The sequence below is a fragment of the Drosophila guanche genome, unplaced genomic scaffold, assembly GCF_900245975.1.
Source record: "Drosophila guanche unplaced genomic scaffold, DGUA_6, whole genome shotgun sequence".
In the NCBI taxonomy this organism is placed as follows: Eukaryota; Metazoa; Arthropoda; class Insecta; order Diptera; family Drosophilidae; genus Drosophila; species Drosophila guanche.
This window is the reverse complement of record NW_022995744.1, coordinates 7,721,371-7,735,274: the sequence shown is the minus strand read 5'-3', so window position 1 is coordinate 7,735,274 and position 13,904 is coordinate 7,721,371. Positions and strand designations below refer to the sequence as shown.

Sequence of the window (13,904 nt, the reverse complement as noted above, 5' to 3'; positions counted from 1 at the left end):
TTGTTTATTTTCTTTCTTTCTGCTGCTTTCTTAATGATACAACAAACAAAATCAAAAACCAACAAATGACAATCGACATCTTTTCTCTCTCTTTTTCTCTCTCATATATTTAGTATAGTTACTAAGCAGTCTAATCACTGGTAATCCATACTAGGTAAATATCATCCATTTCCTGCATGAGTCCCTCCACTCCATGGCCAAAAGATACCCTCAACCACTCCCAATACCCACCCTGATTTATAACTACAACTTATGTACCATTACATCTGATTGCTAATGAAAGCTTCGTTCATTCTAGCTATAATCTAATAGTACCCCATTTGAGTACTACATAAATTGGACGAGTGAGAGAGCATGCCCCAGAGCAATAGGAGGAGGAACATCAAACACTACAACAACAGAAGCAGCAACAGATCGGATATAGAAGATAACCACCACATGAACAACCAACAGATCGAACATTCAGAAGCAGATAAATCAGACAACAACAACAAAATGCAGTTCACTAAAATAAATGTTTCAAAAAGATACAGAAAACATTAGAGAAACCGAAACCGAAAGCTAGGAGAAAGAAAATTATGTATAAATAAGTGAGGTTTAGGAGGATGAAGTTTAGGAGATACATGAATTGAGATACATGTAAGCCAGGAGAGAAGAATGTGCATAGAGTGCATAAAGAGAGAGAAGAGGGCAAAGCAAAGCAGAGCAAAGCAACGCTTCCATGCATTAAGAAAAAGAAAGAAGCGAGTAAAAAGTGAAGGAAAGCAAAGACTAAACTTAAATAATAGAAAATAGTTATACACTAAATAAAAACAGCAAAGATCCGCAGAGAACAGCAAAGGAAACAGCAAAGTTGCTTAACAACAGAGAAAATTAAGAGAACAACAAACTAGAGGCAGTCGAAAATATTTACAAAAAGAGAACTGCTACAAAAAAAAAACGTTGAAAGAAAGGAGAGGAATGAAAAGAAGAGGAGAATATAAGAGAAGAAGTCAAACGGGGGCAAAGTAATGGAAGGCTTGAGAAACATCTGCAAGTAAATCCAAACGCAGATTCTAGTTAAGGTCTAGTTTCGTTAAGTGAAAGAAAAAGATTTAAAATTGCATGGGGATAGATACCCCGGGAGGGGATCCGATCGACGAAAATGTTAAAATTGAAAAGGAAAGAATACAAAAACTATATAAAAATATTTTGCTAATTTTGAGCTAGCAAAAAAACCTAAGCAGAGAGAAATTTGTGAAATGAAATGATGTAAGAAGGAAGCAACCGAAACCCAAAACAAAACAAAACAAAACAAAAAATAAATGTGTGTGCAATGTATGTTAAAGAAAATTAAAAAGTAAACGAAGAAACGGAGAAAATAATAAAAAGGAAACCCCAAAAGCAGTTTGTTCATTAGAACAAACAAGATCAGAACAACAAAAAAGTAAACCTAAATCTTAAGTCGAACTGCAGCAAAATCTAGAGCAAAAACGAAGCAAGCAAAAGCAAAAGATGGGAAATCTTTTTACCTTAGAGGCAACATTTTGATTGTTTTTGTGGCCTGCTACAAGGAAAAGTGTAGGAGAAGGAGATCCCCTACATATGTATGTTTTGTTCTGTTTGTCTAATTTGTAATATTTATTTTGTATTTTGTTGAGCAGTGTTGGAACAGCACAAAGCAGAAGCAGAAGAAGAGAAAGCAAAAAGCAGAAAGAGAAATAGAAGAAGCAGTTAGCGTAGTTAGCGACAAAAGCATGGTAAGATCAGATCTTTTGTTTCTTTTTAACTATTTCCCCACAAATGATGCAAAAAATGCAATTGTATAAAGCAAAGATCCAAAAAGAAAAGAAGGCAAAACGAAAATATCTTTAAAATGAAAAAAAAAACATGTCTATCTCCCTTTTTGACATTCATTTTGTGCTATCCAAGCAGTCAAAGAAGAAGACGAAACATAAGTTTAACGTTTAAAAACATAAGAGAGGATGAAAAAAGAGTCCCCCCAAGTGGGGCGAAACTAGACTTAAGACTTAGCAAAAAAACAAAAAGTAAAACTAAAAAAAAACTAAAGAATATAAGAAACTTGCAGTAAGCAGCAGATTCAGTAGCTCTAGAGATCTAAAAACAATTGAAAATAAGCGAACGCGAAAGAAACCGGAAAAGAAAGAGTGGAAGTAGATGTAAAAGTAGAAGTGGAAGTGAAAGTGAAAGTGAAAGTGAAAGTAAGAAAGTGAAGAGTTGAGGAGGAAGAGATAAATCTTGTACTAGTTTTTAGCATATTTTTTGTGCTCATCAGTCGATTTAATGAATGAATTTTTTGTAGCTGTCTACAGTTTTTTACGTTTAACTGTTTTTTAGACATATTACTGAAGGTAAAAACCAAGTTAGGTATAGTATATTTTTCTGCAGAATGCAAGAAAACAGAAGAAAATGGAAGGAAATGATGGCGAGAAGATAAATGGATGATTAGCAAGGAAACCAAGAGGCAAACACTTTATAAAAGGGAATAGCAAAAGCCAACCAACAGAACACACACAAAAAGTAGCAAAAAACAAAACACGGAAATAAATTTGAAATTGTAGAACTGTAGTTTAGATTTGTGAAAGAGAAGGAGAAGTAAGGAAAGTCGGAAGATAGAACGATGAGGGAATGATCGAGTTGGGTTTTTTTGAAGAGTTAGCCAGAGTTAGGATCAACAACCGAAAGAGAAGCAGAACAGATATAAAACAAAAAAAAAGATTAATGTTTACAGAAGAAAAAAAACAGGAAGGAAAAGCAGCAGTAAGAAAGAAGAACTACGTTTAGTGAAACTTAGTTAATAAGCGAGGATTTCTTTAGTCTTGTAAGCGTCTCTTAAGTAGATTTTGGAGAATGTAGAATGGAAATTGGGAAGTGGAGAAGCAAGTTTTGAATTTAAATTGAACACTTTTTTCAGAGCCTAGCCTATATTTATTTTCTTGAAACACCAACATATGGACACAGACACCCTAACACACATACACACAAACGCAGACGCAGACGCAGACGCAGACAGACATCCATTGTATTTGTGATTTTTCCGAATTAAAAAAAAAAGAAAGCAAAAGAGCAAGAGGAAATAAGAAGTGATGTGAGTGCTGTGGAGTGCTGACGGGAGAGGGATAGACAGATCGAGGACAACAAACACCCAGAGGATCGCACACACTCACAGATAAAACAACATTCCTGAGCCAAGTCTTTGAATTGATTTGATTTTCGTATATGATGTGTATGGGGATTGCCAACACGATTTCTCGGTTTAGAGTTGTCAGGTCGCATCAGCCAGAAGTTCATCTGCATATATGTATACAATATATACACATATTATATATTATATAAACATACATACTATATACAAAAAGTAAGAAACACAACGCCAAAAGTCTTCCTAAGCCCAAAAACCAAAACCTCAACAAAATATGCAAATGTTATTCTGTTTGTTTCCTTCTTACTACTTACTCGTATGATTAATTTGCTTTAGACTGACTACGAACTAAAATTTAAACAAATTTATGAAAGCAACAAATGCAGGATGGACACACACACACACACTAACAGCCACGGACGAGGACACACATACATATGTGAATTTAGCTCTTAATGCAGGCATCGGGAAAAGTTTCTAGAGGGAGTTGGGGGGAGAAAGCGAGGGACAACGGAAAATATTTTGCCAAAACATTCCAAAAGCAAAGCAACAAAAATGAGAAAATTCTATGGGGAGGATGTCTGCATTTGTTGTCATCGGCAGAAGGATCACAAATACAACAGCAATACATAATCGAACGAAACTTTTTAATTTTCCTCATCCTAACACCACACACACATACTCGAACTCTCACACACACCACACGCCACACACAAAGTGCAATCTTTTTTTTCTATAGTTTTTATTGATTTTACTTCCGTTAGCAGCAAACAACTTAAGCAAATTGAGAAAGCATTAAACTCTAAGTTATTTATAAATTGATGCAGGAGATGCGATGGATGAGGAGGGGGGTTCGCTCCCTGGCAAGGCAGACAGAAACAAAATTTATGTTTTAGGAAAAGAAAATAACGAGTCGAAGGAACGGAGGAGAGTAAACCTAGTATATAAGATCAAAGCATTAGCGTGTAAGTTAAGCGAACCTAAGTACAGTGTTGACAGGCGCGATTGGAACGGAACAGAGGGTCGACGAGGTAGGAAATATGATTTATAGAGTGTAGAGAAAAGAGGAGCAGCGACAAGCGCCTCCGTTAGCTGGTTAGGTGGAGAGCGGCGACCGACCGACAAACACACACACCATACACACCCACACACACATGTAGCAAGTTGTAGTTTTTGTGTAGTTAGAGAGAGAGAGAAAGAGCGATAGAGCAGTGTTGGTAAACGCCACGCTGCGCCGTGCCGCACAGTTTGAGGTTAGGTTTAATTTTGGTAAATGAGGAAAGGACAGCAAGAAATAAGAGAATGGGTAATAAACAATAAAATCAATCGACGAGAGCGGTGAAGGAGTAGTGGGTGTTCTAATCTAAAACCTATACTGATTTTTTTTGTGTATTCGACAAACTTGAAACTCGTTTGTGTTGCGTCTGTATTTTGTTTTAATTTAATACGTTTTACTTTAGTTTTTTAACTAATTTTAAGTAGTTAATTTATTATTTGTCTTAAAATCGCAGAGACCCCATTCAAGATACAAGATTGCTTGGGTTTTTCTATCCCCACAAACCCCCCATTGAAGACCTCTCTCTGGCAGAGGAGCGAACCGATTAAATTTGATGCGAGTGTTGAAGTTATTTTTAAAATGCAAAAAAATGTCTAGTGCGTAAAATTGAAAATTAAACACAACAAAAATTTCAATAAAAACCTAAAAAAAAACAACAACGAGCAAAAGTAAATATTTTGCGGGTTTTGTGTGTGTTTTTCCACTAGCGTTTACGTTTTTGTATCCGTTTCCGTTTTATATTTACCTTCGATGTGATTTCGTAGTAGTTAAATATTTGCTATATGGCCTCCCACCCATCTAACCATATAATCCTCAGATCCCCACACCCAATAGTTTCCAAGTAAAAAATTGAATTAATTAAACTGTGTTGAATTGAATTAAATTGTGTTTTAAGAGCGAGGAGAGGAGAGGAAGCACGCTTAGTCGTCTTAGTCGTTGTTTAGGGGTGGAGCAGATTCGTGCGAGGAGCGTGAGAGGCGAAGACGAGGATAAATAAACATTTTTTAATTAAGCCAATTTAAGGAAATGATGAATATATATTTTTTTGAAACTTTTTTGACGAAACCAAGAATATAAACGAAACAAAAGGAGAAAAAACAAATGAAAATAATTAAAAGTAAAATTACTCGTCAAAGGCAGCAAGGCAGTAGGAACGACACGACCGAAAGCTAGGCAAAGGAAACAAGCTCATTAAATTTAAACATCAAAACAAAACAAAAGAAAGCAAAACACATAAAACAAAAGTTTCGATAGGCAGAGGGAAACGAGTAAACGAGGCGAACCGTAGTTGGAGGAGGAGGAATAGGGATGGAAGAAAACACGACGACAAAGGCGTAAACTAACTTTAAGTAAGCGTAAAAGGCAAGCAGCTAATTAAACTTAGAACAGAATAATTAAATGGGAGTAATGTACATTTCGCTTGTTGCTATTTTTAAGTTTTAAATCAAAGTCTTTTAAAGAACTTTATTCATTTTCTTATTAACAATAATAAAACCAACAAAAACCAAAAACCACAAAAAAAATTAAGCAAAGCAAATGCGCAAAAGTAAAACGAAAAAGAAAAAACTATATCTCTCTTTGTAATTCTCCAGGAAAAGAAAAAGAATACAAAAACAAAAACTGCGGGAAGAACGAACGCAAACGAAGCCATTAATAAGAATCCTTTTCAACTCTCTGTGTATTTTTTAAGGTATTATTTTTTGCATCAATGTGACGCTTTTAAGCATTTTTTATATGACAAAAGAATTGTATCTAAACCTCTAGTAAAAGCGAAAGGAAACCTAAGGACAAATGACAACAAGAAAAATGCGAAACTGCGACATCTTTGCTAAAACTTTCAAATTTATACGCGTACTTTTTGTGCCCTCAACTTGAATGCAAAAAATCATACATTGAAAATCTGAATTGGAGATCAAGAGATACAGTTACAAGAGAAGTAAAACAAAGTAAAAACAAAAAAAAAACAGATTAAATAAAGAAAAATTAGTTTAAGCATAACATTTTGCAGCTTTTGTGCTTATTTCGCTTAAGAAAAGTAAGACTAGTTGAACAAAGAAACCAAAAGTAAATGAAGAAAAAAAAACATTAAATCTAATTGTAAGTAAACAAAAAAGCATACAAGAAACGAGAATAGATCAGTATAGAACAGAACAGAAAGCGTAAGCGAAAGAGAAAAGAGGCAAGGAAGAGAATCAAGCAAGAGCTAGGGAGGGCACTCTTGGCCCAACGAAAGAGGCGAAAGCAGTGGAAGGCGTTAACCGAACATAGCAAAAGATTTAAACGAAGAAGAAGAACTCATTAAAGTAAATGAAGAAGAAGAAAAGGTCTCTTTGGTTTGAAAAAAAAGAAAAACCTAACACCTAAAGAGCAAAAAGCTGTCATCCAAAACCAGAAAACAAAAAAAAATGAAACTGAACTTTTTCTGAATCAATAAAAAATTGATTTTCTGTAAGAAAACAAAATCCAAAGTGCACTTTTTACTTCAGCAAGTTGAAAGAAAACGTTCAAGAAAACAGAATCAAGCCAAGTTTGTATCTGCGTCTTCTCTCAAAAAGCTATCAGAACCCAATGAGACGGCACCCCAGTATGTCGATAAGTCAATCGGTCACCCAAATGGCCCAAATGGTTACATTTATATAGTTTTCTGGGACTGCAGCACCATTCAGCTTTTGTTTGGAACAACAGCCAGGTGGCACCTTATTGTTGGAATTTAGTCAATACAAGCGTTTCATGGCGGCGAGCTTTCGTCATAAGTCAGTAATACTCGATGTTGTCATGTATAGCATCGATACATCCCCTTGTGCATTTTCCAGCACTGGCTACCAAAAAACATAAACATCGGAATTTTTCCCAAACTTTATTGGCAAAACAATTCAAATGGGTTAATTCGAGCATTAAGAACCTCAGTAAAACGATAAACAATCATGGCGGATACTGTAGCAGGTAAATTTCAGTACGAGAACATGACAGTAGGCAATTTTCAGCCCTCCATGCGGTCTGTTCCACCCTTTGGATGATCATTTTGCAAAGTACATCTATTTGTTGTGTGTTTTAGAACTCCATTCTTACGCTGCAAGCCGATGTACCACTCATCGGACGTCAACGTACGGACTGGCGAGGTCTTCTTCGTGGGAGAAAAGCTAGATGAAACCCAAACGACAGACCACGAGGAACCACATGCGTGCAATGGATCTTCGCGGCTCTGGAACAGATGATCCATGCTGATGATCCAGCGATACATACACACACTGACTGTCAAAGCAAACACTGACGAGCATTACGTCCCCAATGCGCAGTTTGAAGAGTCCGAGAACAGCCGCAAAAACTAAGTATGGAGAGATATGTGACGATTATGTACCAGATGAGGATGAACAGTCCCGCATTGAGGTCACGCGACACTTACATAATGCAAGTATAGCAGCGGAACGCATCAATATAATTTATGGGCAATCTAATGTGTGTTTTCTCCCTCCTCAGTTGACAAATGAAGAGGATGCGAGCAATGTACATAAAGATCGCATACTGACTCTCCTGGTTATCTACGCCCATTATCTGCTTCTTTTACAACAGAGCCAGTCTGCCAATGTGCCCAAGATCTGCGGTTGCTTTGACTTCATCAGCTTTCGCTTTCCCGCTATGAGGACATGTCCAGGACGTCAAGGCTGTACTGTAACCTTTGACGACAGCGAGGAACTGCAGTCCATCTGCGGATAATGTGCCAATATTGCAACGATGCGAAGAAGCAGATATGAGTCGGGCCAAACTGTGTGGCAGTTTGGAGCTCAAATGTGTGGTGTGGCTTTCGCCGGCTATGGATTTCATGGCATGGCAAGGATTCGACCATACGAAAAATTCACTTAAGTATCAACATACATACTTATGTATACTGCCAAGCGAATAACTGAAAAGGTAAGGTGTAGTATATTGTCTCTTTCAGCAGCTCTTTTTTAACTGTTCTCGTTTGGTGTTTTTCAGAAATTCGAAACCGTTGAACGATGAGGACTGCACGCTTCTATTGCAGCTCTCCAATACGTGCGTGAATGCCCCCAGTAACTTCAACCTTCTTCCTGTGAATGATCGTGGAAGGCTTGCTTTTCGTTATTGCCGACACACACGACTTTGCATTGTCCAACAAGAACGACTCCTATGTGGGCTGCGATCAGAAGTACAATGACTACAAGGATCAGGAATCGAAGTGGCCGAGTTCCAGTCTGACAGTCAGACCGAGTCGGATTAGGCAAATACTTCCTTAAAGGACAATTTTTGTAAAAATATAAAACTAAACAAGTTTTTCTACCAATAAAAAGCGTAGCATACTTTCGGGGATATCCAATAATACCTTCAATATTTTGAAGTCTCTTTTGGGGGCTGGTTTGGTTCCCGATAGTGTTGTATTTCAAAATGACTTGAAACAGCTATATCCTGCAGTCCTTAAGGTCCTTGATGGATTCAAACGATGCAGGACACTGTCCCGATCACGAGGAGACGTGGCATGTCCTGATTCGACAGGACACAGCCAAGTTATAGCGTTGTAAAGATTATATCTGAAATCAACGATAAAATGGCTTTATCCTTAATGTCCTTGCATCCTGAAGGATTTCCAGCTATCCGGGACAATGTCCCGATTACGAGGAGGTGTGGCATGTCCAGATCGGCCTTCAAATAAAGAATAAAGAAGTTTGCGAAATACTCCGATGTTTATGTTTTTTGGTAGCCAGTGCTGGAAAATGCACAAGGGGATGTATCGATGCTATGCATGAAAACATCGAGTATTACTGACTTATGACGAAAGCTCGCTGCCATTAAACGCTTGTATGGACTAAATTCAAACAATTGGTGTAAATGTAATGTAACAATAAGGCGCATTCATGCCGTGGCGAAGGCATGCATTGGATACACTTTGACTGATGGATCCATAAGGTCAACAGCAAATTGGTATTATTTCTTTTCATTTATTGAAATTTTTAAGTCTTTTTCTGTTTTTCATATACATATTTTGTTGTTGTTGTTTTCATATACGGTTTTGTTATTATTACATATTATATTTTAGGTTTTCGGTTTTGGGTAGTTTTGGCTCTATAAATATGAATAATATTATAATATAGCTAAATGCTTTTAAATTAATATTCAGGGTATATACACGACACACATGCGGCATGTTTGAACATTTGTTGTTTAGTTACACGAACATATATCCATCCATTTGTTGTTTTCTTTTGGATAATTGAAAATATGTTAAAGTAAACATAGCGCGCACTCAACGGGGGATTGTTAATATGTATTGCTAATAGAACTAGTAAGTAATCGGACATTCATAGATCGATCGCGTTTGTAATTGGTAGAGAGGATTGAATAAAAATTGGTGGCATTTCGCTTAGGGTAAATGCCTTGGGTAAATTGGTGTTTCTTGGAGGAAATCAAGTGTTATACAATTTATCTTGTTTATATATGTATGTATATGTGTGTATATTGAGAATAGTTATCGTATATCGTAGAGGGTAATATGTATATGTTTGCATATTTATGCTGAATATATATACAATTAGTTTTAGAAACTTATTTTAGCAAGTAGATAGGTAGTGGGGGGAAACAGACAATTGTTTAATTTATGTACATTAATTAATATTAGCAGAGAACGAAGGAACATTCAAAATTCGCTATATACTCGTAAGCTGTGTGTGTGCTGTGGTGTGTTGTGTTGTGTGTGGGTGTGTTTGTTAGGTGTTGGAGAAAAATGGCTTTCGGTTCGTTTCGATTCGGATTATACAGCTACAGATTTTCACTCTATATTCTGCATAGATTTAATATTTATCGCTTTGCTGATGAAGAACGGAAATGTACAATACGTTGCTGAGTAAGATGACTTAGACCTCCGTCGATCGTGCATTCTCATCGGAGCGTGAGGCTTTTCTCTCCCTTCCAGGGATTCGGCCAGTGACTACAGCTCCTCCTCCTCCCTGCTGCTGCGCCTGAGCTTGAGCTTGAGCTTGCGCCTGGGCCTGAGCCTGCATATGTGCCTGCTGCTGTAGCATTTGCTGTTGCTGCATCATGTAGGCAGCCTGCGACTGCTGCACAAAGTTTGCATGCGTATAGGCCTGCATTCCGGGCGCTGCATAAACATTGCTGGGAGTTGCGATCGCTGCCGTTGGAGGCATGTTGAAGCGCATCTTCGCGGCCGCCGCTGCATTGGCGGCTGCTGCGATGGCCGCAGCGTTCTCCCGCGAGGCGCTAGACGTGGTGGTCGACTGGAAGGAGATGCTCATGCCGCTGTCCAGGGAGCCCACGCTGCCGCGTCGCTGAGGCTTCTCGTTTCCAACTGAAAGGAGACGCGGAATAAGGCAAACGCTCTCACACATCAAAATCTGAATCTCAGAACTCACATTGCTCGTGCATGTCCAGGAGACTGTTGCTGAGCGCACTGCGCTTCAGCTGCTGCGAGTTGTCGACCGAGTTGCCTGCTGCCTGCTCGCCAGCTGCCTGTGAGCCGCCACCGGGCTGGGAGCCGTAGGGACAGGGACACACCTCCACATCGGCCACGCCGCTATCCCGGTTCTCTGCGTTCCCCGGTGCCCGATTGCGCGCCGACTTCTGTCGCTCCAGCTCTGCCTCGATGCGCAGCGATTCCATTTCGTCCATCTCGCTGATGGACTCCTTGAGATCCTCGGCAAACTTGCAGCGGTCGTGCTCGTTGCGGGCATTGAATGTGATCAGGATCTTGCCATCGACCTTCTGCGACAGCTGGATGCAGAACAGATAGTTGGGCATGTCCAGCAGGGTCACCACCGTACCGCAGAGCGGGAAACTGTTGCGGAACGTGTACGTCACGGAGGTCTTCTTCTTGCTGAAGATCTTGGTGATGACCAGCAGATCGTTGAAGAGGAACACCTCTCGCTGATGGACGCCCGGCCGCTCCTTTTTGTTCACGTCGGGTATCTCGTACAGCCGGCAATAGCACACCAACCGGCGATGGGGCAGCGCCAGATTTGGCTTCTTGCCCACAATGGTGGCCTGCACCTTCATCACCTGGGTGACGTGATCGCTGCCTGGCTTGAACTCGTCCGACTTAACGCGCTCGTAGATGCCGCTCAGCATGTCCTTGTCAATGTCGTGGCAATCGTCAATGCCACGCAGATTCTTGATGAAGTCCTCGACGCGCATGCGCCTCTCCGGCTTCAGATTGGGCGTGTGCAGATCCGTATTGAGCATAATGATGGCAAATGCCAGCACAAAGATCTGTAAAAAGAACCGAAATTAGTGGAAGATTCTACAGATCCAAAGGGAGCAATGGAAAACCTACCGTATCGGATGACCTCAGGCGCCCCACAATGTCCGCATTGCACTCGCAGTAGCGCTGCGAGAAGATCTCCATCAGCCGCTCAATCTTCTGCGCCTCGCCGGGCATCCGGAAGTAGGCCTGGAACTTGCGCAGGGCAACATCCACCTGGCGGCCAGACAGATCCAGCTCCATGGCAAAGCAGCTGAGAACGGCCATGTTGAATTGGTTCTGCAGATTCCCCAGATACTCGCCAATCATCTGTCGTGAGAGGCCCTTGCGGGTGATCAGGAACCGGGCCACGCCCTGTGGTGTGTTCTCGAGGAAGCCTCTTCGGATCAGATAAGTGACGCCCTTCTCTGGCTTCTTGTTGAAGAGATTGAGGCCGACGCGATACTGCCGCTTCCTTATGGTCTCCGACATCCTGGAGTTCTGTGCCACGCCGGCTGCGGCGGCAGTTGCCTGCAGCTGCTGCTGTTCGTGCTGTTGCTGCTCGTGCTGCTCGTACTGCGCGGCGCTGGTGTGCGATGAGATGGCATGATCGTCCGACGGCGGCACTCCACCCGCCGCTGTGGCCGCTGCCACGGCTGCCTGCATCTGTGCGGCATACGCTCCAGGGCCAGCAGCAGCGATGGCTGCTCCAGAGACAACAACGGCTCCACCTCCAACGGGCACCGTGACCGAGTCAGCCGAGTGCGTGGAGAACTGCTGGGAGCTGTTCAGGGCCGTGCCACGCTTCCACGTGTGCGGGGAATTGCTGCGATCAGATCCCAGATCGCTGTTCATGTTCCTCTCTGCCGAAGTGACGCTCGAGTCCGAGCCAGAGCTCTGCACGGAGGTCAGGCTGCCGTTCTCCGCCGTCTTGCAGAGTCCGTTGGTGCGCAGCAGCGAGGGCGGAGGCGGCGTCTGCCGCTGCAGCAGCAGCAACTGGCTCTGCTGCTGGGCCGTGATGGAGGAGGTGCGCTTGGGCACCTCTGGGGGCACCTTCTTGCAGCTGCCGCTGCCACTGCCACTGCCGCTGCCCGTGCTGCCGCTGCAGCTGGGTGTGGGCGTGGTGCTGCCGCCCTTGGGGCGCATGTAGATCTGTGCCGCCGAGTAGTAGGGCGTGTGGGGAATGTGGCCGCTGGTGTTCACCCACGAGGCGTTCAGCGAGACATCCGCGGAGCTGGCATAGCTCAGGTCATGCGGCGATCCATGATAGCTGGTGTAGTAGGCGGCTCCCTGGGCATTGTAGTAATGCGGCTCGGCCGCGTGCAGCAGATTCACATGCGGATGGGAGGCCAGTCCAGCGGCGGTGGCTGTAGAGCCCGAAATGGATACGGGAGAGGCGCCTGGACAGGGCAAGAGGATTACGATTGAGTAAAGGATCTATTCATAGAGAGAGAGCGGGTGATTACTTACCTGATTGACTCCTTGGTATGGGACTGCAGTCCAGCTGTCGTCGCTCCCGCATCGAAAGAGAACGAGTGGGTGGCGTCCTCGAGAGTCCCGGGGATGCTGCTCCTGCCGGACCTGCCATAATGGTGACACGTGGCTGCTGCTGTTGTTGCATCTGTTGCTGCTGCTGCTGATCCAATTGAGATTCTGTGGCACTGCCATAGGCCGACGAGGAGGCATTCTCCTCGGCCAGCTGCAGGCTGGAGGACGTCACCACCATGCGGCGACTGAGCCGCTTCTCGGCCTTGGCCATGGCCGTGATGGAGGCAAACTTCTTCACCATCATGTAGTGTCGGAATGCCCGCTGGATGGTCACCGCTGCGTTCCGGGCCCGCACTCCGCCGTACTTTCGCTCCAGCAGTTCGATCTGCTTCTCCAGCAGATCTTGAGAGAGTTCGTAGCTGTAAGAACAGAAGAGCAGGAGATGGATTGTAGATTGATTGAAGATGGGACACTTTCTGTGCTCTGTTCTGTTCTGTTCTGTTCTAAAAGTTGCAATCAATTGTTACCCAGCCCAGCGGTGTCTTGGGGGCACACACGAGCCGAATGTTTTCCCTTCTCGCGATAAGATAGCAACCAAACGACGCCGTCGTATCTTGGAAATACAACAATTTCTGCCTTTTCTTTTGGCGTCGTCACTGCGTTGCCCGATAAAACAAATTCGCAGCTCAGGCCCCTCTATAGTATTTCCTTTTGTTGGTGAATATTTGTGTGTCTTTTATGAGCAACCAAATGGCTGCTCAATCCGATTGCAATCTGCAGAGGTCACAGAGGGTCAGCTCGCTCCCTCTCTAAGCAGCTACTGCTGCATTCCCCCCTCGTGATTTCTGCGGAATTTCATGTTTGTTCACCTCATATCATCATCATTCACATCATCATTTTTATCGGATGATGTGTGCTGCAGTCGCAGGCAAATATTTGCCCACTCGCCTGGCTACCAACTGCTATCTTCAGGTGGCACCTAATCTTAGATACTAGATACTAGACTCTACCTA

The 13,904-nt window shown here is 42.4% G+C and overlaps 2 protein-coding genes across 22 annotated transcripts in view; one reads left to right on the top strand and one right to left on the bottom strand.

The window, feature by feature from the left end:
- The window catches only part of LOC117579092 (protein alan shepard), a 132,886-nt gene extending 131,419 nt beyond the window's left edge, over positions 1-1,467 (top strand). For 13 of the 15 annotated variants that reach the window (XR_004573440.1, XR_004573442.1, XR_004573441.1 and 10 more), the window contains 2 exons: positions 114-154; positions 299-1,467. Coding sequence is in view for 1 of the 15 variants with exons in the window: in XM_034264813.1 (XP_034120704.1) it covers positions 114-125 (12 nt within the window). In the remaining 14 variants the exon portion in view is untranslated. The remainder of the gene's footprint in view (positions 1-113; positions 155-298) is intronic. The other 2 variants (XM_034264810.1, XM_034264809.1) reach the window with 2 other exon arrangements.
- An 8,481-nt stretch (positions 1,468-9,948) lies between these two features.
- Positions 9,949-13,904, bottom strand: part of LOC117579090 (IQ motif and SEC7 domain-containing protein 1) — a 39,880-nt gene continuing 35,924 nt past the window's right edge. For 6 of the 7 annotated variants that reach the window (XM_034264802.1, XM_034264800.1, XM_034264803.1 and 3 more), the window contains 4 exons: positions 12,874-13,310; positions 11,497-12,803; positions 10,580-11,432; positions 9,949-10,515 (listed from right to left, as the gene is read on the bottom strand). In XM_034264802.1, the coding sequence (XP_034120693.1) occupies positions 10,064-10,515; positions 10,580-11,432; positions 11,497-12,803; positions 12,874-13,310 (3,049 nt within the window). In that variant the 3' untranslated portion in view covers positions 9,949-10,063. The remainder of the gene's footprint in view (positions 10,516-10,579; positions 11,433-11,496; positions 12,804-12,873; positions 13,311-13,904) is intronic. The other variant, XM_034264807.1, reaches the window with a different exon arrangement.